Genomic DNA, 27,010 nt, shown 5'->3' with positions numbered 1-27,010 from the left:
CAGAACCCCTTTTTAAAACTGGTAGTCTGAGCCGGGCAATGGTGGCGCACGCCTTTAATCTCAGCACTCGGGAGGCAGAGGCAAGCGGATCTCTGTGAGTTCGAGACCAGCCTGGTCTACAAGAGCTAGTTCCAGGACAGGCTCCAAAGCTACAGAGAAACCCTGTCTCAAAAAACAAAAAACAAAAACAAACAAAAAAAAAACCAACAAAAAAAAACCTGGTAGTCTGTGTTTGAAGAGTGCTGTCTTCTAGTGGATCCAAGTTCAGTTCACAGTACTTTATTGAGTGGCTCACAGCCACCTATAACTCTAGCTCCAGGGGATCCAATTTTCTCTTCTGGCCTCCAACAGCACCTGCACATGCGTGTACACACACACTCTGTGTGTGTGTGTGTGTGTGTGTGTGTGTGTGCATATACATATTCCTTTATAATTTTTTAGACTGGTAATTCCTTGGTTCTTTCTGCTCAGCCCTTCGTGTATGTAACCCAGTGAGACACCCTATTCTTTAGTCTTGGTGAGATTTGTGTGGCGTTATCCCAGATATCATCTGCTATTCCAGTATTGATTATAGGCCAGGTGTGGTGGTGCATGCCGACCTATAATCCTAGATAGACAGAAGGCTGAAGTAGGAGGATCACCAGTTTGATGCCAGCTTGGGCTGTTCAGATTGTTTGGGTTTCTGCCAGCCTAAAATCTTTCCAACCTATGTAGAATTGTAGCTCATAGATTTGTTGATTGGAAATAGGAAAAAAAATTCGAGGAAAATGGATTTAAGGAATGAAGGAAAGGGGGAACAGTGAAGATACTGTGACTGTTTTCAAGCTTGCGACTGATGGGCTGTGTGTGGCCTTGGTGCATCTCGTTTCCATAGCTTCATTTCTCTTCAAAGTAAAGTACCAATTCTGGCTTTTTGAAGTTTGGCAAACATTTTGTGGCTCAGAGATGTGCATAGATTTTTGTCATAAATATTAAAAATTGTGTTTTGGGGTGGGCCATACTGCTCAGTGGTCCTTTCTATTTATATATTTTTTTAGAGAATGTTTCAATAAGTAGTCACAGTGGCCTCAGCCTGCAGTGTCCTGAGTGCTGAGATTATAGCCCAGTGCCATTTTGTCTGGTCTAGATGTGGAGGTCCTGACTGTTAATTCCCCGCTACATGGTCAGGTGCCAGAGACCCGAATTCCATCAACTGCTCTTCTCCATTATTAGCATTCAGTAGTTATTCCCGGGTGTGAGGTGGTGGTCTGTCTCTTTTCAGGTAGAATGGAAGAGTCTCACTTCAATTCTAACCCGTACTTCTGGCCTTCTATCCCCACAGTCTCAGGGCAGGTAAGTGGTGTTTGTTTTGTTCTTCCCAGTATTTATTTCAGCTCTGCGAAGAAGTTCTTCATGATGCTCTTACTGTATGGAGACTGAAGCAAAATAGAACACACTTTGTTTCACTGAGTCCGCTATCACTGAGTCCCATAGTGTCTGGGTCTGACTCCTGTCCAGAAACGTAGATATCACCCCCTTGTTCCCTGATCTCCAAGGAGAAGGCAACGAAATATCCTTAGGGAACAGACAAAAATCAGGCCTGCTCAGTCTGAAGAGGGTACTCCTCTTCCCCCTCCTTTTCTTTTAGATTGAAAACACAATGTTCATCAACAAGATGAAGGATCAGCTATTGCCAGAAAAGGGCTGTGGACTGGCGCCACCTCACTACCCCACTTTGCTGACAGTGCCTGCCTCAGTGTCCCTGTCCTCTGGCATTAGCATGGACACAGAGTCCAAGTCAGAGCAGCTGACCCCACACAGTCAGGCATCTGTTACCCAGAACATTACTGTGGTCCCTGTGCCATCTACAGGACTGATGACAGCGGGTAAGCGCCCTTGCTTCTCTCCAATCTGAGGTGTTGATCTCTCATGATCAGGACCCCAGTCTGGAGGGCTCTGCGGACACGGGGAGTGGGGTATGTGTTTAATTCCTCAATCAGATTTTTATTAAGTGCCTACTGTGTGCCTAGCAATGTGCTAGGCATTGTGGGGGATACAAAGAAGTAGAAGATGCGGTCCCTGCCTTTGAGGAGGTGACATTCTTTCCTTCTCTGAATCAAGGAGTCTCCTGTTCTCAGAGGTGGAGAAGAGAAGGGAGTCAATCAAGGGGTAAATCTCACTATTACCAGGGGTCTGGGGACAAGGGTTAGCAAACCATTATTTTTGTACAGGGTTTGGGATTTCCTGAATAGTAACGGGTTGGAGGGTGGTGGTGAGGGATTGATTAGACACTATCTGGGGGAAATGAAATAGCTTAGGTCAGAGGTGAACAGCATGACCCTATCTCCTTTTTCTCCCAATCCTAGGTCCTGGTTTGGTAATCACATCCCCCTCAGGCTCTCTTGTGACCACAGCGTCATCAGCTCAGACCTTCCCTATATCGGCTCCCATGATTGTCTCAGCTCTTCCCCCTGGCTCACAAGCCCTACAGGTGGTCCCTGACCTCTCCAAGAAGGTAGCATCAACCCTAGCTGAGGAAGGAGGCGGAGGTGGTGGTGGAGGTGGCAATGTGGCTCCTCCTAAACCTCCTCGGGGCCGCAAGAAGAAGCGGATGCTGGAATCAGGGCTTCCTGAGATGAATGACCCTTATGTCCTTGCCCCTGATGACGACGTTGACCATCACAAAGATGGCAAGACCTACAGGTAGGAATCATAGCAGGGACAGGATGGGTTGAGGGCCACTGTTTCAAGCTTCCCCTATCTTCTTTGGGTCCTGTCCCAAGTCAGGCTCTGCTCAGCAGCTGTCCACCTGAGAGCCACTTGCATGTCCAGGTGTCCTGTGATAGGAAGGTGGAGCTGCTGGCACTTTAGCTGCTTAGCCCCTTCTTCCATGCCCACCCTCCCTTTAAAACTCAGACGTCATGATCCTTAACTGATTTTTGAATGATAGGAGAGTTTCTCTCTCTTGCAATAAGGCTTCCGACTGGGCTCCAGACAATGTCTGCAGCTCCCTTTTTTTCCCCTTTCTGTTTCTTACTTTCCAAGAAATCTTTCTGGTAAGCACCTTACCTAACCCTGTGCCATCCATCATCCCCTGCATGGTTTGGGATGGGAGGAATCTACCTGAAAAGGTGGGAGGAATAGCATACTTATAAAGTGACTTGTTTGTTCACTTTCTAACTCCTGGAAGTCATTTTGATCCTCCACTTTCTCTCACGTTGTTGTTCCACAAAGGCACATGCATATTGGCACGTGGCCCTGTGTACAGAAAAACTCCTTGCCCTTAGAAAGGGAAATAATTTTAATCTCCCTGAGAACTTTCAGGGTCCCTAGTGGGTTTTGGACACTTGGTCCCAATGTGCAGAATGGGTTATTATCACAGCCTTGATGTATACAGACAGGGGCAGATTTGCATGGCTGGGAGACTGGTTCTGTCCTTAGTGTACCGAGATGGGCAATGTTGTTCCCATTTTAGGAGCGAAGGGAACTGCGGCACAGGAAATGGACAGAGCCTTGGGCTCATGGATTCAGTTCCCGGCTCCACCACGAACTTGCTGTGTGACCCTGGGCAAGTCCTTTTCCCCTCTCTGCGCCTCAGTTTCCTCATCTGTAAAATGGGGAGAATTCTTTGTATGACTCCCATTTGTTGGGAGTATAGATAATTTTTAACATGTTGGGAAGATCAGGAAGATTAGCGTTAATCATTACGTAGCATTACTTACTTGAATTGTATAGTTCTTCAGAAAGTATCCACAAGTACACTGTTTAAATACCTCTTTCTACGTGAAAAAGAGGGCGGTGTTGCTATGCAGAATATATTGAGCACTGCAGAATTCCAGCTGTAATTCAGAAGTTCATTGTAGCTTTATTATTACAGGTGTACCCCACTTTATACAATAAGTGTTCCTGGAAAATGTTTACATCATACCATATTATAAAGGTACCTGACAAGTTTGATTCATTTAAAGGCATTCTTTTATTATATCAGTTGAAATGAAAATCCCTTATTACTTGATTGTATAGATACCAGGATTTTTTTTTTTATATGTATTTGCTTAAAGTGAGGTCATTGTGACATGTTGAAGTAGTGGAGGCAGCCCTTCTGGTTGACGAGGGTCCTCAGTTCTGCCAAGTTAATTTTTTTTCTCCATGCTAAGTTCCCCAACTCTGTATGAATATATACATGTATATGTATACAAAGAATTGTGAGTACATAGTTGGAAGGAAGCCTTCTAGGACCTTCTGCCCTTAGTGTTTTTGAAATTCTTGAAAGCCCCTATACTTATTAAAGGGAACCCTGAAGTTGAACTCTGACTAATTATGTCCTAGTTGAAAAATATTCCATCAGAAACTTAAAATTCTAAAATCCAAAGGTATCTTTTAAATCACAAAGAATCCTGACTTTCTTACTGTGCAATTGAACTTAAAAAAGAATCCTGATTTTTGTGTATTGTATGTCAGCTTCTTCCCAGTTGTCAGTAGCATGACTGGATATTGGAGGAATTAGGTGCTGTTGCTATGGACAAGTCAACTTAGCTCGAAGTCTTTATTCCTATTTACATAATTGGGAAGGTCAGTCAGATCTACTGTGCGAAATTATTTTGAGGAGAAATCTGAACATTTAAATTGTTTTCAGCATCTTAGAAAAAACCTGGTATAATAATTCAAAGTGACTGTTGAATCCCAGCCATTATATTGCATACCATTCTCACTGTATCTGATGTACATGGTGTCCATTGAAGCAGTGGACTAGATGTGTGGGCTAGCGTTCCCTTCCCACTGCCAAAACTGTCCTGAATCAGCTAACTACCCAGCACCCTACAGTTAACGTACTTATTTGACTTCCTAGAACTTCCAGTTTTTAAATACAGGTTAAATATTCCTTGTCGAGAAGTGGTTAAGACTCTTTTTTTTTTTTTCAAATTTTGGAATGTTTGCACATACATAATGAGATACCTTGGAGATGGGACCCAAGTCTGATCATGGAAATTTATTAAGCTGGATGTGGTACCTGGAGCACACCAGCAATCTCAGTACTTAGGACACTGAGGCAGGAGGATCAGTTCAGTGCCAGCCTGGTCTACATAGCCTCTCAAGCCAAAAACAGTCAGCTGCTGTGGGGCTGCCGTGCAATGATGGATCTTAGTCGGTGTAACATTTCCCCTCTCCAGATAGTGGCTCAAGCCTAGGAGTGCTCTCCCTAACACTCTGGACTTGCTCACTCTTTCTCTGAAGTTTCCCCGACCCATGTAACTGCTAGACTGTCCTGTGGCTGAACCTTCATGCCTAACTCCAAAGACACGGCTTTCTTCTTTTTTGTCTTCCTCCTTTAGACATCTGCCAAGCTTTTTTAAAGCTTGCCTTCCCTGCAGTTTTTCTTTTAAACTTTAATAAAATCATGTTCAAGCTTTAAATAAAAGAAAGACGTTAATTTGTTTCAAATTATATATAGGTAGTCCAATGGTAATTTTACATAGTATTTTTAGTGAGCCTGTGTTTTGACTTCCATATATATCATAAAGTAACATATAAAATTTTCCACTTACAGTGTGATGTCACTGCTTAGGAAGTTTTAGAGGATTTCAGATTTTTAGGTTTTTGGATTAGGGAGGCAAAGCCTGTACTTTCATGGACACCTAAGATCAGTGCCTTCACCTGGTAGATAGATATTCAGCCTCTGCATGAATATTTCTAGTTCCAGGCCATGGTGTTAGCTTAGCATTGTGGTATTATAGTGAATAGCTTGCCTTTGACAAATTGTTTTTGGAGCTTTGGGGATTTCTTTTTATAGAATTAGGAGAGTACCTGCCAGGTTATTCTGAGTAGAAACAAAGTTGCTTGAAAGTACCTCCTCCAGTCCCTGTCATTCCCAAGCTGCATCATGATGGCCACCTGACCATTGTCACTGGCATTGCCATTATACCCTAGGATCTTTTTAGACTTGTTACTCTGTTGCCAGTCTTTTGTTTTGAGACAGGGTCACATGCAGCCCAGGCTGGCCTTGAACTCTGGATTGTCCTGCCTCCTACTTCTTGAGTGCTGGGATTACAGGCATGTACCATTGTACCCAGTTTGCCAGTCTATTTTCAGTTAAGTTTTTCAGATTCTTCTTTAATTAAAGCTTTGAAGATATTCTTCTGATTCCTCAACACAGGGCTCTCACTGTAGCTCAAGCTAGAATACAAGCGCATCACAGACCTGCCTCAGTCTCCCGAGTGCCAGAATCATTTTCTTTTTCATAATAAACTTCAAGGGTGATGGGATTTGAATTAAACTATATGAATTAAACTTAATTCTTAAATTAAAATGTCTTGGGACCGAGGATACAATTCAGTAGTAGAGCACTTGGTATGTGGCAGGGCCTAGGTTCGAGCCCCAACACTGTAAAATCTGCAAAATTTTAGTTATCTAAGGAACCTACTTTGCAACTTGTGTCTTATTGTTAACTGCAGTCTTTATAAAATACTTGTCTGTCATTGGCTCACCCATCAAAGCTGAGGCTATTTAGCAATAATGCCATTTTATTAATAAAGAACATTTAGCTTACCTTTGATGGTCTTGGGTGCTTGCTGGCCCTTCTAGAGGCAAAAATTAATACCTTCATTTTAAAGAATAGAAGATTGCAGTCTAGGTTAACAGGCAACCTGTAACTAACTCTGTTGGATTAGAGCCCAGGTATCTAGATTCCCCATTGATCATGATGATCTTTTCCTGCAATGTTTGGGTGTCTCAGTCTATAGCCAATGACTGATAAACTGGGAGTCTTTTCTTCAGACTTACAGTAAGTCGAGAATGAAAATTGGTTATCAGTTACTAGAGTTTTAGTGAAAGCATTAATACAGAGACCACAGCAATACCATTTTCTCAGAGGGAATTTGTTCTAGTCTTGGTCTCAGCTATTTTCAAAATTCTTCTGAAAAGAATGCAAGAATCATTATCCCATACCCTTTGATTTACAAAGATAAGGTGAAGGGAAAAGCGGCTTACCCTCCTTTTCTGCTAACTCATAGTGTGCCGTGGCAAAGCTGTTCCTAACTCATGTATAAATAACTTTTACTCAGTAAAGTCTAAGGGGATGTGGCTTAACTTGCTGAGAGACCTGCTCATTTGATATTGTTGTCTAGTGTCAGAGTAGGAATGATCCGCTGGTTCAGGTGACCAGTAAAAGTCTATTCAGGTGCTGTTGATGACCTAGGCTTGCCAGCATTGGCTTCGTGTGCTAAGGAAAAGGAAAGGTGTAGCATTGCAATCATTGCTTTTCAATTCCTTTATTTTTGTTAAGATTTAAGGATTTTAATCCAGTACTAACCGTTTCCTTGGCTTGTTTCAAAAGTGGTTCTCATTTGATTGGCTTAAGGCTGGGGCAGAGGCAGGTGATTAATGAAACATCAGCTACAAGATAGAGACCAGATATAGATTAGGAAATTCTGGTACTTTCCATCTCCATCTCTTTAGCAATCACTACAATAAGGAAGTAGGGAAAAATCACTAAGAAGACGGTTGTCTGGAGATGCAGTTTTCCTTCTTTATTGCATAGCGGGGAGGGGCTTGAGAAATATGAGACCAACATGGAGTGCTAGGAGTACCGTGAAAAGTTTGAAACCTTAGCTGTGCCAATAAAGTCTCTATCAGTGATTGCCAGCCTCTGGGTTGTGTCCCTCTGGGACCCCTTTCACAGGGGTCGCCTAAGACTATTGGAAAGCAGATACTTACATTACAATTCATAGCAGTAGCAAAATTTCAGTTACGAAGTAGCAATGAAATAATTTTATGGTTAGAAGATACTACAGTATGAAGAACTAACTGTATTAAAGGACCACAGCATTAGGAACCACAGATATATATTCACCCAGATCATAATATCTACCTGTCTTATTGGGTATTTCTGAGTGCTTTGCACTGTGGTAGGCTGGGCATGGAGGCACATAGCTATAATCCCAGTTTGGGGAGGTAAGAAATAAGAGAGTCATGAGTTGAAGGCCAGCCTGCGCTACATAATGATTTCAAGGCCAGCTTGAGCTGCATGAGACCCTTTCTTTGAAAAGAAAAGAATAAGGAAAAGCTACAAGCCTCACTATGTAGTTGGAACACCACATGGGGTCAGGTAGAAGTCTCTTGGCAGGATTGTGAGGCTCAGCAGCACCTCCTGGTGGAAAGGCTCTAATGTTGCCCTTGCTTGGCCAGGTGCCGGATGTGCTCACTGACCTTCTACTCAAAGTCGGAGATGCAGATCCACTCCAAGTCACACACCGAGACCAAGCCCCACAAGTGCCCGCACTGCTCCAAGACCTTCGCCAACAGCTCCTACCTGGCCCAGCACATCCGTATCCACTCGGGGGCCAAGCCCTATAGTTGTAACTTCTGTGAGAAATCCTTCCGCCAGCTCTCCCATCTGCAGCAGCACACCCGGTAAGGTTGCTCCTCCCCTCACCTGGCTACAAAACACCCAAGACCATGTGGCCTGTGCCAACTGTTCTCTCTTTTGCCTTTTGAAATCTTAATCTCTCTTGTTACTGTCTGAAAATTAAACTGTATCCTAGCAGTTGGGGGGCCTTGAAAATTGTTATTTCCAGTCCCCAACTCTGGAACGATTTTTGTGGTTTCTCTCTGTGTCTGTTTGGAAATCCTCTACAGAGCAGACCCTGCTTTTACTATATGCTTCAGTTCAGAGCCATGGTGTGCATTCAACTTCAGGTCCATGGGGAACAGGCGGTATTGGCCTATGTTCAAATTGCTATTTGGAAACAGGGTAACTGTGGTGAGTGTGCAGCCTTAGGAAAAGGCCGAGGGTTGACAAGACCGAATACTGTAAGGTTACCGAGAGCCGTGGGTTGCAGCTCTTCATCATCTCACTGCCATTCTAGCCACCGACTTGCAGTCAGCAACAACCTAGACGTGGGTGTCCTCTTCATTAGCCTCTTCAGCCGGAGCTTTATTGGGAGGAGGGAGGAGGGGGTGCTCTCATCCGTCAAGCAACATCATTTCACCCAGCAGAGCGCTGAGCCCGTGGTGTCGAACTGCTTCCTCCTCCCCCCTTCCCTCCTCTCCTCTCCGGCAGGATCCACTCCAAGATGCACACGGAGACCATCAAGCCCCATAAGTGCCCACACTGCTCCAAGACCTTCGCCAACACCTCCTACCTGGCTCAGCACCTCCGTATCCACTCGGGGGCCAAGCCCTACAACTGTTCCTACTGCCAGAAGGCCTTCCGCCAGCTCTCCCACCTCCAGCAGCACACACGGTAAGGGAGAGGGGCGGGCTACTGATCCCGCCCCGCTGGCATGCCCTCCCCACCCCCGCCCCGGACACATACAACCACCCGCATGCGGGGGGCGGGAGTGAGACCTGGCTGGAGGAGAATGTGACCGCAACAGAGAGAAAAGAAGTGGATGTCAAGAGAACTTTTCTGGAGCACAAACTCTATCAAAAAGACACAGTGATTGATATTTCTTGATTGATTAAAGACAGAGAGAAACTCGAAACAAAGATGACAATTTCCTTCACTTTCCTCCCTGAAAATACCAAGCACACATCTTCCAGATTTCTTTGGTGCTGAAACAGAGTCATTTGGTTTTAGAAGACCTACTTCTAGCCTCAAGACACCAATTATGAGTGGGAGGTATAATCAGATTTAAGTTGGCATCGGCCTGGATACACTCAACAGCAACAAGCAAGATTCCAAGGGATGCCAAGAGTAGAGCACAAAAGGAAACTGAATTAAACATTCACCAAGAACTGGGAACAGACTAAAGAAACTCCTGCTTCATAAATAGCATGCTTGCATCAAATCCATCAATACGGAGTTACTAGGGAGAAGGGGGTCTGACACTCGAAGAGCTGATGGTTTCCTTCGGTGATGTCTCAAGACGAAGTGGAGTCCAGACTCCCGGCAGTTGGCTATCTTCACCCTGTTTCTTACAGATGTGATGTTCTTACCCAAAAGTGGTCAGACACCGCCTTGAGGAGTTTGCTGTCATCGTGTATTTGATACTTTGATCGTAGAGACAGTTCTGAAGTCCTTGAAAAAAAACAGATATTGGTGCATCCTCACATCTAGGCTTGTCTTAGTAGATATAGGGTCCTGTGGTGCTGGAGAAGAGGTTAGATTAATTCTAACTTCAGGATTTCTTGTCATTAGGGGCTTAGATTGCAGGAGGGTGGGAGGGGTGGGGGAATCCCTAGGAATTTCCATGAGTTTCCACTTATGTCTCTTCTACTTTCAGCAGTCATTATAACCTGTCCTTTGATTTCAGAACTATCTCTGGCTGTGATGCTCAAGGTTGAGGGACAGTTTCTGTCTGTGGAGTGGGGACCAAGGAGGAAATGTTGTGTATTTTTCTTTTTCCTTAAAATTGTAGTTACCTTTTATTTCTGAATATTCACCACGGGATGGTTACTGTAGGAGCAGATGTATATACCAAATCATGACCTGTGTCCCAGATGCTGAGGCCTCAGTCCCTCTTCTACCAGCACAATGAGGCTCCCCTTGAGCTGAGTGCTATAGGCAATAACCAGAAATCAGGCACTACAAACCACTCCAGTCAGAGGAGCTAAAGCTAGTGCCTTGTGCAGGTTCCTCAGGAGGCAAACCTGAAGAGCCTGCAGTCTGGTGCAGAGCTGGTCTTTGTGACCTTTGCTGATGTCCTTACTCTCTTCTCCTGTGCAGAATCCACACCGGTGATAGGCCGTACAAATGTGCACACCCGGGCTGTGAGAAGGCCTTTACACAACTCTCCAATCTGCAGGTGAGTATCTGGTTTCTACATACGACCTTGGGTTTAAGACTTGGGACTGACATTTGGTGGAGAACTAAATTCTCTTTAAAATTACTGAGATGAAGCTGGGCCTGCTAGCCTTTAGTCCCAGCTGTTTGGAAGGCTAAGGAAGAGTATCCAAAGTTCAAAGCCTGCCTATGGTACAAAATGTGTTCAGATCAGTTCTGGCAACTTAATAATAGTGTCTCAATTTTAAAAAATAAAATAAAAGGGTTGGGGAGTTAGCTCCCCAACAGATAATAAAGTGCTTGCCACAAACATGAAGGTGTGAAATTGATCCCTAGAACCTACTTTCAAAAAACAGAAACTAGGGGGCTGGAGAGATGGCCCAGCGGTTAAGAGCATTGACTGCTCTTCCTGAGGACCCGGGTTCAATTCCCAGCACCCACATGGCAGCTCACAACTGTCTGAAAAATCCAGTTCCAGGGGATCTGACACCTTCACACCAATGCCCATAAAAAAATAAAGTTAAATAATTAAAAAAAAACAAACCAGAAACTAGTAGTTTTGGTATGTGCTTGTTATCCCAGCACTGGGAGAGTGGACAAAGGCAGCTCTTCGGTCCAACCAGCCAGCTTAACCAAATTGGCTAGCCCCAGACCAATGAGGGACCATCTCTGAGAAAACAAGGTGGGTGGCTCCTGAGTAATGACAACAAAGTTGCCACTGGCCTCCACATGCATGTACACCTGAACAGACACCCAAAAATTTCTTGAAGAACTAGGGGCTTGTGAGATGGCTCAGTAGTTAAACATACTTGTACAAGTCTGAGTTAGACCCCTAGAGCCACCAGTGGAAGGAGAGAATAAGTCGTAAAAGTTGCCCATTATCTTCTACGTGTGTGCCATGGCAGTTACACACACTAACGAATTTAAAGGAAACAAAGATTAGTTTTGTAGCTCACTGACAATACTTGCCTAGCATGTGCCGGGCTATAGTAGGTTCAGGCTCTAGTACATACCACGTTTTAACAAAAAAAACCCTTGGGTGGCTGGGAATCGTGGCATGTGCCTGGAACGAATCTACTCTGTGTAGTGATGAGCTGCTGGCCGGCTGCCTTCTGCCGCCCAGCTCCTGGCCGTCAGCTAGCTTATGCCCCAAAATAATTACACGGAAACTGTATTCTTTTAAACAATGCCTGGCCCGTTATTTTCAGCCTCTTACTCATAGCTTGACTAACCCATATCGAATAATCTGTGTAACACCACGAATGGTGTCTTACCAGGAAAGATTCAGCATGTCTGACCTAGTGGCTGGCTTCATCGCATCTGGCATCTCTCTGAGGAGAGGCATGGCGGTCTATCTCCCTTAGGAGAGGCGTGGCATCTGTCTGAGCCATCTACCTCACTTCCTTTTTCCTGTTCTGTCTACTCCACCTATCTAAATTTTGCCCTATCAAAAAGCCAAGGCAGTTTGTTTATTAGCCAATGAGAATCCTCCATCAACTCTGGACTACATAGACAGAAGAAACAAAAAATTAGGGTCTAGAGAAATGGCTCAGCAATTAAGAGTATTTGCTGGTTTTACAGAGGACCTGGGTTTGTACCATGTCAGGTAGCTTTACCATCTCTTACCCATAACTGTAGGCAGTGTTTTCCTGTCCCGGGAGCCGCTTCGAAATTGCCATACAGAGGCTTATATTAATTGTAAATTCTTGGCCAATAGCTCAGGCTTATTACTAACTAGCTTCTACATTTTAAATCAGCCCCTATTTATTTACTCTCTACAACAAGAGCATGGCCCGTTCATTACTTCTCTATCCCCCATTGACTCTCTAACTCCACTCTTCTTTCTTCCTGTATCCTCAATTTGATCACCAAGCCTATACTTTTTGCCTGGCTGTTGGCCAATCAGCTTTTACTAACCATTGAGAGTAATACATATTCATACTGTACAAGAGGGTTGTTCTACAACATATAACTCCAACTCCAGGGAACCCAGTGCCCTCTGACCGCCCAGGCGTCTCTACAGATCTGCACATAAAAATGTTTAAAATCCGGTGACAACCTAGGCTCCATGAAAACCTCTCAGAAAACAAAAAAGCAATCACAATATATAAACCAATTACGTGTTAGCATTAATAGAACACAATTATTCCCAAATCCCACTAAAGGAACTTAATGGGAGAATATTATTTCACATTTTACAAGTTTTCTTTTCCACAGCCCACTCTAGGCAAGCACTCTACCACTGAGCAACATACCCAACCCTTGTGATTTTTGTTTGTTTTTTGTTTTTGTTTTGTTTTGGTTTTAGTTTTTCAAGACAGGGTTTCTCTGTAGCTTTGGAGCCTCTCCTGGAATTCACTCTTTAGACCAGGCTGCTCTCAAACTCAGAGATTCACCTGCCTCTGCCTCCCAAGTACTGGGATTAAAGACATGTGCCACCACCACCCACCTGGTTTTTTTATACTTAAATGGTGTGTTGTGTAACTCAGGCCGGCGTTGGGACCTACCATCCTAACTCCTCAGCCTTTTAAGTGCTAGGATTGTAGGTACGTGCTGTTATGCCCAGGATTTTTGCAAGTTTCAATCTTTTGTTTGGCTAAAAGTGAACATGTTGGTTCATCTCATAGTCTATAACTGAAAGAACAAGAGTGCAAAGGCAAACACCTGTATTTTATGTGTGTAGATTTGTCATGGCTGTTTGTGCGTGAGCATAGGTAACACTTGAGGGTCTGTGCCTTCTTCTCGAGACCATTCTTTACCACAGATAGAGTTCACCATGGTTGCCTAGACCAGTCAACCTTTGGGAACCTCACTCCTGCCCTGCACAGCACACCATCACACCCAGTTCTTCCGTGGGTACTCAGGATCTCAAGTAGGGTTCTTAATGCACAGCAAACATTCCACCTGCTGGCCCTTTTCCTCGGTCCCTGTCTCATTATTTTGAAGAGTTTTTATTCTGTAAGGCACTGTAAAGGGTCGGGGAACCCCACACCTCACTTTGAGAGCCACTGGGAGAGGAGACCAGGTGGTGAGAGACACTGTAACCTTTAGGACCATGGTTGTATGCCTGTGAGTTACATTTCCTCCCTTGGCAGTTTCATTCAAAGCAGCTCTACTACCTTATAGAACGGGAAGCTAGGATAGCTTACCTGTGCTTACCTCAGGGCTCTCTCCATGAAGGCCAAGGAAGGAACAGTATTCATTTTGTTTTCTCTCATTTGTTTGCAGTCTCACAGAAGGCAGCACAACAAAGACAAACCCTTCAAGTGCCACAATTGTCACCGGGCGTACACAGATGCAGCCTCACTAGACGCTCACTTATCTACACATACGGTGAAACACGCCAAGGTGTATACCTGCACGATCTGTAGTCGGGCATACACATCGGTAAGTGCTTGGTATTTTCTCTTCTCATGTCTGTGTCCCTTCTTGATGGAAATCTCGTGTTTAGCTCAGCATGTGCTTGCCCCTGCTCTCACTTATTAGAGTCAGTATTTAGAGATAACTAGCACCATAAGCAGTGAGTCTTTATTCTAGACATATAAGGCAAGGTTTTGTGATGAAGAAAGGTTTTGGGTATTTTTTATGAGATTCTAGAACAAGATTATCAAATAGCTTTACTAGGAGATCTTTGAGAAAAATAACTTTCTCTGCCAGCTCAGTGTCCATGGTGATTTCTAAAGGTCCCGGTCCAGAGCATCCCTTTACAGGCATGACAGAGTGGGGGTCCAGGGTGGTAGTTGCAGTTCATGTCTTTCCCTTCCTTTCATCTTAACTTCTTTTTACCATCTTTCCCAGGAAACATATCTTATGAAACATATGCGCAAACACAACCCTCCTGATCTTCAGCAACAAGTGCAAGCGGCAGCGGCGGCAGCAGCAGTGGCCCAGGCTCAGGCTCAGGCCCAGGCCCAGGCCCAGGCCCAGGCCCAGGCTCAGGCTCAGGCCCAGGCCCAGGCCCAGGCTTCCCAGGCATCACAGCAGCAGCAGCAACAGCAACAGCCACCACCACCACAACCACCACACTTCCAGTCACCTGGGGGAGCTCCCCCTGGTGGGGGTGGTGGGGACAGCAACCCGAACCCTCCACCCCAATGTTCCTTTGACCTGACCCCCTATAAGACGGCAGAGCATCACAAAGACATCTGCCTCACTGTCACCACCAGCACCATCCAGGTGGAGCACCTGGCCAGCTCTTAGAGATCCATACTGCCATCACCTGGAAAGAAGGAGAAGAAGTTCTGGTCCCTCCTTTGTCAACTCCTCTTGGTGGGAAAGTTCTCTTCTTCCTTGACAAGTCCTGTCTTCAGCTCCTTGGTCCTCAGGCATGGCTTCCTTCGCAAGATAACCATCTTTAATCTCAGCTGCTCCTGATTGACAAAGGGATCCTGAACTGATAGTGTTATCCAATAGCCCCATCCAAGCAGAGCTTTAAGACTGGGGGTTGGTGCTTGAGAGAGGACCTGCTCTGGCCTCACATCTTGTCCAATGTGGGCACTTACCTTCCTCTCTTCTCATCCTCAAAGCTGGGGCCGATAGAAGGCTGGTCCTCCCAGATAATACAGAAGGAAGCTCTAAATGCAACCAACCTTCCGTTCTACGCTTACCTGTAAAAGAACAGGTTTTGCACGTGGCCTGACCCCTGTGAGCCATTTTCTTTCCCTTACATGGTCTCACTTCATATTGGGTGGTGACTATCTTTTTATTTGTAAGGAGGCCAGTAGGCAATACATGGTCGCCAAGGTGCCAGAGACTCTCCAGGTGACCAAGGGTGGTTATAAGAATATGGGTTATGATTTTTCCTTGCAGCCTCCTTCTCTGCCAACCAAGGGCCTATATACTTTGCCTCACCACACCAGTCCAAGGAGCTATGGGAGCTATGTTCTCTGCAAAACCCCAGCCAGGGTATTGCAGAGAAGGGAGAAGTCAGAGCACACACAAGGACTGGACTTAGCTCCCTAGGTGCCACGGTCAGATGCCGGACATGGATTTATATATAAATATATATATATATATACATAAAGTACATATATATATATATATACCTGCTCATCACGGCCATCTTCGTTGTAACCATTTCTGTGTTTATAAATGCATTATCTGAGAATTTTCATATTGATGTTTTATTTTTGTCTTATTTTTCTCCACTTTGTCCTCTGGCCATGGCATTTTAATTTTCTTTTACCTTTTAATTTTTTTAATCATGGCAGATTTCAGAGAAAAGAAAATTAAAATAATCAGGAATTATACAGTTGTTATAAAGCAATTTAAAAATGAAAAAAATCTTATGTACAAACTAAGGGGTGTTTTTAGAACATTGTATAGAAATAAATTCATGTTTAAGGATGAGAGCAGTGAGCTACTGATGTAAGCTAGCATGGGGAAAGACTGGGGAGATACTAGGACAGCATTAAGGACGGAAACTGGAATGTGTGAAGAATGAATGCTTGTGTGATAAGCCTCCATTTGACTCTCCAGCCATTTTAAGTTTAGGAACATTTGTGTATAAATTCTGTTATCGGGATTACATTGCCTACATATGTGAGAGCAATGTTTTGTTTAACAAAACAGCTTATATTCCTTACCCTTTGTCCTCCACACCATCAAAAAAAGGGGTGGAGTGAGGGAAGTATGGCCTCTTCAAAGGACCTGCACTAATTGTGCCTTCCCTATTTTGTCCAAATTACTGGGCACTGCCTAAGACCAGAGGTTTCCAGTGAAGGAAACCATAACCAGCTACGGGGCTTAGGACTGAAGAAAATGCAGAATGCAGTGAGCTTCCCATAACGCAGTGGTTATCATGCCCACCTAACAGTGGAAGACAGTTGTACTGGACAGAGCTTGACCAAGAAACCTAAGACTTCTCACAGTCCACCATGAAAGGATTCGGCCTAATTTCCAAGACTGCTTCATGAAGATTAACAACAGTCATTGCCTAGTAAAGTGGATAAGTAAGTTCATTCAGTTTGTGAACAGGCATCTAGGACAGTATCTCAGTGTGCCGTTGTTGCTTAGCTTCTGGTTGTTTTCCTCCTCTTGCTGACTACTGAGTCTGTCAGCCCTGTTTTCATCACAAGAATGGGAATAAGTACCTTTGTGGGTGAATGTCCATTCCTACTCCCACCCAGTGATAATGTTGCCTGCTGCTGCTCATTGTATAAAAAGGAGTGAGCAGAGCTTCAGTTACCTCAACAGCATGCTCTTGTAATTAGAACGGGGTCCACATCCTACTCCTGTGCGTTAGCATCTGCTCAGTAGTGAGCGACCTTTTTTACATATTTGGTCTAAGGGAGCTAAAGTTTTATCCTAAAAAAAAAAAAAAAAAGCTGTGTGGTGTATAATTACTGTGAAAGACGCATGAACTAGAGGTGATAACTATCTTGAAGAATCTACCGCCACTATTACATTATGGGATTTGAGTTTGTTTCCCTATGGTAGCAGCCTGCCAAGCTCTCTTTTGTGCAATGGACGCTAGTTTTAACAAGGGGGATGGGTGACGTCTAGGTGGTGTAGCTGTCATAAAACTTGATGACCCAGTTCTTTCAGAATCATGTTAACATCATACATAAAATACAAAACAAAAACGTGGGATCTCCCGTTAATAGCACAACTGCAAAACCAGTGTGTGTTGTGTTCTATGTAAAAGTACGTTGAGTATATAAAACAGGAACCTTAGCTAGGTGTGGTGGCAAACGCCTTTAATCCCAGCATTCGTGAGGCAGAGAGAGGCAGATACCCGAGTTTGAAGATAGCCAGGGCTACATAAGGAAATCTTTTACAAAGCCTGACAACTTCGGAAGAAAGTATTTGCCTCAGAGATTATACCTGCTTCAGCTTTGATTACCAAATTCAAAATAAGCAAAGCAAAATAGGTTCCCTACTGGTTGAAAGGGGGTATTTACAGAATATAATTCTAGACAGAGCAGTTTCTTCCCCGTTTATCAAACATACCTGTTTGAAGGGGAGAAAAGTTTGCTAGGGAATGCAAAATGGCGACCTCGCGTGATGTCATACCTGTCTCTGTAACGTGCTGGCGTCTTAAGGGCGGAAGCAGGCTAAAGCAGCCTCGCTGTGGGCGATCGTTCAATGTCGGGCGGATGTCTCTGGGGCAATATTTTAGTAAGGGCGGAAGTTCTTTTAAATACGGAAAGGCTGTAATCTGAGAATGGGTCCAGTGCCTGTCTTGTTTTAGTCACTTCCGGGGCGGATCGGAAGTTGCTTTGTTTTGCTTCAAGATGGCTGCTGGGATGTATTTGGAGCATTATCTGGACAGTAAGAGCTGACTGAAGAAGGGGGTCATGGGTCACAGAGCGGTGTGGGGGGTCTGGGTTGACAGAGTCTATGGCTTTGAGGTCCTAGTGGCCTGAAGCTCACAGTTGGGAAAGGTTTCCGTGGGAGGATTTATTCGAGGGTGAAGAAAGAGGGGGCGGGGCAGTGGCAGTAGGGGCCTCGCTAATGCTGTAGACGAGGGAAGGGCTGGGCTGCCCGGTAGGCTCAGAACTGTGTTTTGAAGGGTTAAGGGGAGGAGGGAAAATATTTTCTGATTCTGTTCTTCAGGGTCCCCGGCCTCGGGATAGATTTATTTTCCTCCCAAGTTGTGCGGGGCCATTGTCATTCACTGCCATTTGGAGCAGCTTGTCTCCTTAAGTCATTTATGTCCCCAAAGTGGCTTCTCATGAAACTAAGGGACATGGAGTGGAACGACCACTTGAGTTATTAAACTGGAGTGCTTTACTTGAACAAAATCCAGTTCTCATAAAATGAAGTGCGTGTTGAGAGACTGGAAAGTGAGAAATAACCTGGAAGTGGATTAAACAGTCTTTTATGCGAAACTAAGATGTTTGAAACTTAAAATAGAGTATTTTTAATAAAGGAAAGTAACTGATTAGTTTATGGTAACAGTCTAAGTCAGAAATGCAAGCCATAAAGTTTTAGATATTAAACATGATGAGATTGCTTGAATGACTTCATGATTAAGAGACTAGGAAAAATCAAGGTGAATTGTTCTGCTTGGAAAATAAGATAAACCATATCATCAGCAGGGTAGGAGATTCGGGAGTCATAACAATGTATTTTTTGCCTTAGACATAGGCATAAAGTCTATGACAAAGATTATTCAGGGCAAAGACAGTGAGGAACTAGGACAAAATCTCAAGAAAACAGTATTTAAAGGATACGAGACCAGTGTTGACGTTACCAGAAGGTCTATGATTTAATATTTGCAATACTAGGAGGAAGTAAGTCACTTGAATGAGAATGAGTACCAGCTGCCTCAGATTTTCTTTAGAGGAAGACAAAAGATTGGTCGTTTGATTTGGTAATCTGTTGGTAATCCTAGTGACCTGATGTTGGCAGACTGGAGAAGTTCAGACAGTAGAAGCACCCTTTTGAGCCAGGCGGTGGTGGCACACGCCTTTAATCCCAGCACTTGGAGGCAGAGGCCGGCCAGTCTCTGAGTTCAAGGCCAGCCTGGTCTACAAGACCTAGTTCCAAGACTGGCCTCAAAGCTGCAGAGGAAACCCTGTCTCAAAACCTTTTTGTTGTTTTTCTAGTATCTAATGTATGACCTTGAACTCCAGGTCCTCTTTCCGACTCCCCAGTGCTAAGATTATTAGCATGTGACACCATGCCTGACTTAGTAGAATCTTTTTTTTTTTTAATTTTTTGATTCTTATTGAGCTCTACATTTTTCTCTGCTCCCCTCCCTGCCTCTCCCCTTCCCTTCAACCCTCTCCTAAGGTCCCTATGCTCCCAATTTACTCAGGAGATCTTGTCTTTTTCCACTTCCCATGTAGATTAGATAGTAGAAACATTTTTAAAGTTTGAATTGGCTTCAAAGAAACACTTTAAAAATGTGGGTGGAGCTGGGCGGCGGTGGTGCACGCCTTTAATCCCAGCACTCGGTGGGCAGAGGCAGGCGGATCTCTGTCAGTTCGAGACCAGCCTGGTCTACAAGAGCTAGTTCCAGGACAGGCTCCAAAAAAGCTACAGAGAAACCCTGTCTCGAAAAACCAAAAAAAAAAAAAAAAAAAAAAAAACAAAACTGTGGGTGGGTGTGGCGTGTCTTTAATCCCAGCATTTTGGAAGCTCTCTGACTTTGAGACCAGCCTGGTCTGTATAGTGAGATCTAGGCCAACCAAGGCTACATAATGAGACCCTCCCCCCCCAAAAAAAAATCTGACAGTAGAACACTTGCCTAGCAGGTGCAAGCCCCTGGGGAAATTAAAATTTGCTGCAGACATGTATCTGCCCTGGGAGGTTAGGGAGACAGACACAGAGTCACTATTTTATTTAATTATGGTTGAATAACTACTGAAAGTATTAGCTAGACTACCTTGATGGCCTATCAGAGTCTGGGTAAGTCGGGTTCTGGGCTGAACTTTGAAGAATGAGCAGAAACTGAGTAGGTGAGCTCTTGGGGAGCTTGGGTGAAGGTGAGGCACCGCGAAGGCCAGAGCAAAGCAAGCAGAGGGGGTGTGACCGAGTGAGATAAGCCCGGGAGGAAGTGCAGGGCACAAGCAATGAGGAGTTCCTGGAAGGCAGTGTGAGTGCCAGGAGCTAGCGTGGCTCTCCAACGCCGAGGGCAAAGAAGCTGGAGGCAGAAACTAAGAACAAAGGGAAAACTGGTCTGTAGAATGTCCCCAAAGACGGAGGGCATGGAGTGGCTATACAGAGACAAGGTATTGAAAAAGAGAGGCAAGTCTCTTTTGAGAAAAGGCAAAGGAATCCTTCACAAGTAAGTCTATCATTTCAGGGCTGGGATGTGCCTACCTAGCATGCAGGAGACCCTGGGTTTGATCCCCAACACTGTGTAAGCCTGGCATATTGACACAGGACTATTAGGTCCCAACACTTGGGAGGTAGATATACAAAGAATCAGAAATTCACTATTGGTCATCCTGGCCTACTAAAGAAGTTTGAGGTCAGCCTAGGCTATAGAGACCCTGTCACCAAAAGAAAAAAAAATCCAGTTTCAAATGAGGGGAAACTGAACTACACTTTATTTTTTAATGTTGAAGTACAAATTTTTGGAAGATGAATTTTTGTTTGTTTGTTGTTTTTCAACAGGGTTTCTCTGTAGTTTTGAAGCCTGTCTTGTAGACCAGGCTGTCTTTGAATTCACAGAGATCTGCCTACTTCTGCCTCCTGAGTGCTGGGATTAAAGGCATGCACCACCACCTCCCAGCAAGAAAATTATTTTTAAAATAATTTTTAATTATGCATCTGTGTGGGTTTTGTCTTTGTGTACATGCATGAATGCACGTAACCTTGTAAGCCAGAAGCACTGTATTCCCCCCAGAGCTGAAATCATAGGCGCTTGTAAGCATGGATGCTGTGAACCAAACTCTGGTCCTCTGGAAGAACAGCCAGTGCTCTTACCCACTGAGCATCCCTCCAGCCCCTGCACTTTACTTTTGTCTATTTGTTTATTTTGTTGCTTGTCCTATTTTGATTTGTCTTTTAAAACAGTATCCTAAGCCAGGCATGGCTTAACCACTCAAGAGGCAGACGTAGTGGGACTTCTGTGAGTTTGAGGCCAGCCTGGTCTACACAGTGAATTCCAGGATAGTTAGGGCTGTCTCGAAAAAAACAAAACTAAACAATATTATATGTAACCCAGGCTGACTTCAAATTCCCTATGTGGCTGAGGCTGACTTGAGTTCCTACTTCTGTTTCCTGCCGCTTCCAGCTTAAACTTTATTTTAAAAGGAGCTCTAGGGCCAGGGATAGAACTCAATGTTAGAGCACTTCCCAAGACCTGTGTACAGTCCAGCAACTGTATTTCTCTGTCTTTCCAGGTATTGAAAACCTCCCGTTTGAATTACAGAGAAACTTTCAGCTCATGAGAGACCTAGACCAGAGGACGGAGGGTATGTATAGAGTAACAGGCTCTTGCTGATGATCCATCATTGGTTTTCCTGCTTTCTGTTACCTTACCACCTGCTACAGTCTGGAGGACTGTGACTTAGAGTTTATTCTGCCTGTATGTATGTTTGTGCACCATGTGATGTTCCTGGTACACAACGAGGTCAGAAGACAGTATCAGCTACCCTGGAACTGGAGTTAAGGATAGTTATAAGCCACCATGTGGGTGGTGGGAACTGAACCCAGGTCCTCTGCAAGAGCAGCCAGTGTTCCTAACCACTGAGTCACCTCTCCAGCCTGTCGTTTATGGAATTCTTAAAAGACGATAATGGTCATCCTCATTTCTGCTTTTCTACATCAAATGGAGTATTGGCACAATGTTTCAAGAAGTTAGAGATGCGGAGCTGACAAGACAGCTCAATGCAGAAAGGTGTTTGCTGCCAAGCCTGGCAGCCCAGCTTCTATCCCAGGACCCACATTACTGACCACCACCTGTAAGCCATTGTGCACATACAAATTATGCAGAGAAAATAAATATGTAAATAAGGTTCAGAGATGTTATGATTTTTGTACTTCCTCAAGAATTCAAGACACCAGCCCTAGACATGTTTACCGTTTGTGTTACCTGCACATGATAAACACAAGTTATGTGTCACTGCATTTTCATGATATCATAAAACACACAGGGCTTCAGACTACAGTTCATGTTGGTTGACAGGAACTTTGTGAGAAGTTCTTAAGAGAAAAAGGAAGGGCCAGGCATGGTAGCACAGGCAGGTAGATCTTTGTGAGTTCAAGACCAGCCTGGTCTCCATACTAAATTCCAGTACCAGGCCAGCTAGGACTACATAGTGAGACCTTGTTGTGGGGGGAAATATCTAGCTGAGCAGTGGTGGCGCAAACCTTTAATCCCAGCACTCAAGAGACAAAGGCAGGGGGATCTCTGTGAGTTCAAGGCCAGCCTGGTCTACAAAAACTACAGTACAAGCTCCAAAGCTACAAAAAAACCCTGTCTCGGGAAAACAAAAACAAACAAACAAACAAAAAACTTTTTTAAAAATATTTATTTATTTATTTATTTATTATGTATACAATATTCTGTCGGTGTGTGTGCCTGCAGGCCAGAAGAGGGCACCAGACCTCATTACAGATGGTTGTGAGCCACCATGTGGTGCTGGGAATTGAACTCAGGACCTTTGGAAGAGCAGGCAGTGCTCTTAACTGCTGAGCCATTTCTCCAGCCCCACAAAAAAAAAAAAAAAAAAAAAAAAAAAAACTTAAGGTCATCCTCCTCAGGTACACACCCAGTTTAAGGTTGCCTTGACTACATGAGACCTTTTCTCTGAATGAATGAATGAATAAATAAACTAGCCAATAATAATGAAAGCAAGAGAAAGAAAACAAAAGGCATCAGTTACCATCAGGAGCTCTGTCCACTCATAGATGCGTTAGATATTATCTCAGGCCTTCAACGTGAGCAGATTTGGCTGCACTGAGTTATCCATTTGGAGCCTAAGGAAGGCAGGGCTCAGGTTGGTCTGCTCCAGATTTAAGGTTCATGTTGAATGGGCCCCCGTACCTACTGCAGGATGTGTAAGTCTCATATTCCATTCTATGTAGCCGTGTTCAAAGACGTAATGGGCTAGGCTATGTGAAGCCATGTCTTAAGTTGCTCTGGCTAAGTGTTTTCATGAAAAATGACTATTACCTAACATCCTGGACATCTGCCACTGACAGCTGCCTGCCAGATGCTGAGAATCAGCTGGATTTCCTTGTATTGAAATTCTAATTCTTGAGTCCATGCTCAGAGACCAGCTGGAGAATATGGAATTGTATGCTTTTCCCACTTCTTCTAAGGGCCTGGAGTACAGTGAAGTGTGAGCATGTTCCCAGATGCTTCCCGTTGTCTGGGGCCGCACTGTGTACAGCCTTCTGCCTCTTCCCACTGATATTTGTATGAGCCCTACCTAATGGTAGGGAGTAGACATCTTCAAGCCCATGTTCTGGGACATCACCAGCCCTCTAGAATTAAGGCATTTTGAGCAATATCTAAGATGAACAAACAGAAAAATAATGACAAGAATTATAAGTTACACCTGATGAGCAAAGTAAGATGAGCAAGCTGGATACGGTGGCTCAGACCTGTAATCTCAATATTCAGGAGGCTGAGGCAGGAGGATTTGCTTTTGTTTGAGACCAGCTTGGACTACATAGTACGATCTAAGACATCTTGAGCTACAGAATGAGACTTGGTACTCAAAAAAGGAAAAAGAAAAAAGTAAGGTGGTAAGGATGCAGAAGCAGCATTTCTTGGAGGAATTGGGACCTGGTGTTAAAATTTCAGACCCAGCGCTATGGCGGCTTAGGCAGGACGATCATAAATTCAAGGCCAACCTGGGCAAGATCCTATCTCAGAGAGAGAGAGCGAGAGAGAGAACTCTGGAGGCCACAGCACCAGTAAGTGACCGGCCCAGTCAGGTCTTTGGGGGATGTGGTTAAGACAAGAAGCAAGGTGGCCTTTGGAACAAAATTCAGGAGGCAAGCAGCAAGCAAGCCTGCAAAGAAGCATCGTGAACCATCCTCAGAAATGCACTTCATGTTAACATGTACACGGCTGAGAATCCCACAATGCCTTTCAGTAGTCTCAGTTCCATCTCTGGCAGCCATGCTTTCTGCACCTCGAAGTCACCTTAAGACAGTCTCAGCCAGGCACGCTGGCACATGTTTATACTCGCAGTGCTAGGGAATCAGAGGCAAGAGGATATCCCAAGTTCAAGGCCAGTCTGAGCTGCATACTGACAGTCTCAAACCAAAAACGGTTCAAATAATTTCAGTGTTGCATTTCGTGAATACAAGGCACGCTACCTGTGAACGTTCAGTACATTCATTTGGAAGGTTTTGATGGCCAATGGAAAAGGTCCAAAGAACAAGAGGAAGACGTATGTTTCATCTAGGCACCAGGGGCCATTGTGACCCAGGCCTCTGTCTCTGTTGTAGACCTGAAGGCTGAAATTGACAAGTTGGCCACTGAATATATGAGTAGCGCCCGCAGCCTGAGCTCCGAGGAAAAGCTGGCCCTTCTCAGACAGATCCAGGAGGCCTATGGCAAGTGCAAGGAATTTGGAGACGACAAGGTGCAGCTGGCCATGCAGACCTATGAGATGGTATGGCCCTGCTCACGGCTCCCACCTACCTCCCATCTACTCCTCAGGGCCGTAGACCCTCCTGCCGCTGTGTTGGGATCTGTGTTGGGTCTGGGAGATTCATCAGTCTGCCTTAGCTGTTTGCTTTCCCTGGAACCAGCCTTGTACCTGTCCCCTTCTCCCTCCCCCACAGGTGGACAAACACATTCGGCGGCTGGACACAGACTTGGCCCGCTTTGAGGCTGACCTGAAAGAGAAACAAATCGAGTCCAGTGACTACGACAGCTCTTCCAGCAAAGGCAAAAAGAGTGAGGAGGGGGCGGGGCTGTGAGATGAGGGCAAGGACTCAGAGGGAGAGGAGGCCAACTTCAGCTATGGCGGAGCAGCACCGCCTGAACAGAACAAAGAGGACTTAACCTATCTCTTTGTCTCTGCCTTCTGGCTTACCCTTTCTTCCTAGAAGGCCGGACTCAAAAGGAGAAAAAAGCTGCCCGTGCCCGTTCCAAAGGAAAAAACTCAGACGAAGAAGCCCCCAAGGCTGCCCAGAAGAAGTTAAAACTTGTGCGCACGTGAGTATACCGGAGCACACCACCTCCCAGCCGATACTGCCTCTCGCCGCTTTCCCTGTCTTCTGTGCCAGTAAGTCTCTCTGTCACTTTGGTGTCTGCTGGATGGCGAAGACGCCATGCGTCATTTGCTTCACCATGATCTCCTGCCACCTCAGAGCTCAGGTTGTAGCTTCCCTTCCTGCAGGTGACATTTGTCTTCCTCTTGGCACGCAGAAGCCCTGAGTATGGGATGCCCTCAGTGACCTTTGGCAGTGTCCACCCCTCTGATGTGTTGGATATGCCTGTGGATCCCAACGAACCCACATATTGCCTTTGTCACCAGGTCTCCTATGGAGAGATGATTGGCTGTGACAACCCAGATGTGAGAACCATTCGCCTCAGAATTGGGGGAGGAGCTCAGAGGGGCGTGAGGGCGGAAATAAGAGGAGGAGGTGATTCCATCGGAGAGAGGGACTGCAGAATGGAACAGTGGTTGGACTGGGCTGCCTTGGGACTTGTGGGAAGTTTCCAGAAGGCTGGAATGAAGGGCTCCTTTCAGGAGTCTGCAGGTGGTTCCTCTCTCCTCCCCACCCTGCTCAGGCCCTTGACTGCTGTGTTCCATCTGCCTTTTCCAGTGTTCCATCGAGTGGTTCCACTTTGCCTGTGTGGGGCTGACGACCAAGCCTCGAGGGAAATGGTAAGTGACAGAGCCGTGGCAGGAGCAGAACGGACTGTCCCAGAGCTGAGCAGAAGAGCGCACACAGGCTTCACTGACTTTTGGCTTGCCCTGCTCTTTGTCGCTCTTTAGGTTTTGCCCACGCTGCTCCCAAGAACGAAAGAAGAAATAGGTTTCCTTGGATTCCATCCCAGATTACTTCCGAATCCCCCTGACCCGGGCTAGTGACAGAGAGGATCGCCTCTGCTGGGGCTCTGGGGTCCAGGGAGATGTCGACAGTGCAGTACCGTCATCCCTTCTCCCCCCCTCCCCCTCCTGGTGCTGAGGCTGCATCCAAACCCCAGTAGGGAGGGTGCCACAGCCACTAACGGTATGTGCTCTCCTTCCTCCACTCTCTCCTTCAGAGGGAAGTAATCCCACTCGCTGTCCTTTTGCCTCCTTGGTGAGGTTGGTGCTGTATTTCAGAGGGAGGGTCCTCTTCATTCCCCTTGCTTTGTATTTAAGGACTGGGGCAGTGGAGTGGGGCACTCTTCCGGTCTCCTAAATCTTCCTTCCCTTCCCCTCCCGGGGCTAGGTAGGATAAACTTCTCTTTGGTGAGGGATCTTCCAGATCATTTGGGCTCTGCCCTAGTTGAGTGATTGCCCCTTCCTATGTGACCCGGGGATTTCTCCTGACTTTGAATGGGAGAGGGCCAAGGTGGAACTCACATGTAAAAAGAATTGGGGTAGGTAAATAAAAGCTATCCATGCTAGCCTGCTGTGTTTATTGTAGAGACGATTTCCCTACATGTGATAAGCTTTCTTTTTGCATCCTCTGGATTGGATGAGAGGCAGAAGGATGGCTTGCCAGAAGCAGGACAAGACATGAAACCCAAAATGGTACTTGTCCTGTGGTGTCCACAGTTTCTCCACCTGAAGGGGTGTTTGCACCAGGGACTCAGAACTTTGTAATTATGCTCTCCGTGAAACACTTTTCACCTAATTCCAATAAATCATGTATTTGCGTTACATGTGTGTGCTGTGATAGTGTTAGCTTGATTTCTTTTAAATACAAATAGATATAAAACTACTATTT

At 45.1% G+C, this 27,010-nt stretch overlaps 2 protein-coding genes and 1 long non-coding RNA gene across 23 annotated transcripts in view; 2 read left to right on the top strand and 1 right to left on the bottom strand.

Moving 5' to 3' along the window:
- Positions 1 to 15,821, top strand: part of Znf384 (zinc finger protein 384) — a 30,533-nt gene extending 14,712 nt beyond the window's left edge. For 7 of the 17 annotated variants that reach the window (XM_038320895.2, XM_038320905.2, XM_038320901.2 and 4 more), the window contains 10 exons: positions 1,262 to 1,332; positions 1,628 to 1,865; positions 2,101 to 2,148; positions 2,346 to 2,682; positions 3,455 to 3,547; positions 8,164 to 8,388; positions 9,038 to 9,220; positions 10,646 to 10,724; positions 13,931 to 14,089; positions 14,501 to 15,821. In XM_038320895.2, coding sequence (XP_038176823.1) covers positions 1,267 to 1,332; positions 1,628 to 1,865; positions 2,101 to 2,148; positions 2,346 to 2,682; positions 3,455 to 3,547; positions 8,164 to 8,388; positions 9,038 to 9,220; positions 10,646 to 10,724; positions 13,931 to 14,089; positions 14,501 to 14,902 — 1,830 coding nt within the window. In that variant the 5' untranslated portion in view covers positions 1,262 to 1,266 and the 3' untranslated portion in view covers positions 14,903 to 15,821. The remainder of the gene's footprint in view (positions 1 to 1,261; positions 1,333 to 1,627; positions 1,866 to 2,100; positions 2,149 to 2,345; positions 2,683 to 3,454; positions 3,548 to 8,163; positions 8,389 to 9,037; positions 9,221 to 10,645; positions 10,725 to 13,930; positions 14,090 to 14,500) is intronic. The other 10 variants (XM_038320902.2, XM_038320904.2, XM_038320903.2 and 7 more) reach the window with 8 other exon arrangements.
- On the bottom strand, positions 7,007 to 17,862 carry LOC119808404. Of its 3 annotated transcripts, XR_005284427.1 has the most exons (4): positions 17,654 to 17,720; positions 15,205 to 15,309; positions 13,852 to 15,072; positions 7,007 to 9,997 (listed from the first exon to the last, which is right to left on the bottom strand). It is a non-coding gene; the product is annotated as an uncharacterized LOC119808404 (long non-coding RNA). The 3 variants fall into 3 exon arrangements; XR_005284426.1 differs by lacking the exon at positions 7,007 to 9,997 and having other exon boundaries at positions 12,192 to 15,072; positions 17,717 to 17,862; XR_005284425.1 differs by lacking the exon at positions 7,007 to 9,997 and having other exon boundaries at positions 12,192 to 15,072.
- Positions 17,863 to 17,888: 26 nt separating this feature from the next.
- Positions 17,889 to 26,943, top strand: Ing4 (inhibitor of growth family member 4). Of its 3 annotated transcripts, none has more exons than XM_038320916.1 (8): positions 17,889 to 17,974; positions 21,502 to 21,573; positions 24,566 to 24,732; positions 24,905 to 25,010; positions 25,175 to 25,280; positions 25,494 to 25,641; positions 25,895 to 25,956; positions 26,068 to 26,943. In XM_038320916.1, exons 1-8 carry the CDS (start codon positions 17,938 to 17,940, stop codon positions 26,105 to 26,107), a joined length of 738 nt encoding a protein of 245 aa, XP_038176844.1. In that variant the 5' UTR covers positions 17,889 to 17,937; the 3' UTR covers positions 26,108 to 26,943. The 3 variants fall into 3 exon arrangements, with proteins under 3 accessions (XP_038176844.1, XP_038176843.1, XP_038176842.1); XM_038320915.1 differs by having other exon boundaries at positions 24,905 to 25,019; XM_038320914.1 differs by having other exon boundaries at positions 24,905 to 25,019; positions 25,172 to 25,280.
- Positions 26,944 to 27,010: the final 67 nt, after the last annotated feature.

Source organism: Arvicola amphibius, chromosome 2 (assembly GCF_903992535.2).
Source record: "Arvicola amphibius chromosome 2, mArvAmp1.2, whole genome shotgun sequence".
Lineage (NCBI taxonomy): Eukaryota > Metazoa > Chordata > Mammalia > Rodentia > Cricetidae > Arvicola > Arvicola amphibius.
The sequence above is the reverse complement of the archived record's forward strand: the minus strand, read 5'-3'. Positions and strand labels throughout refer to the sequence as shown.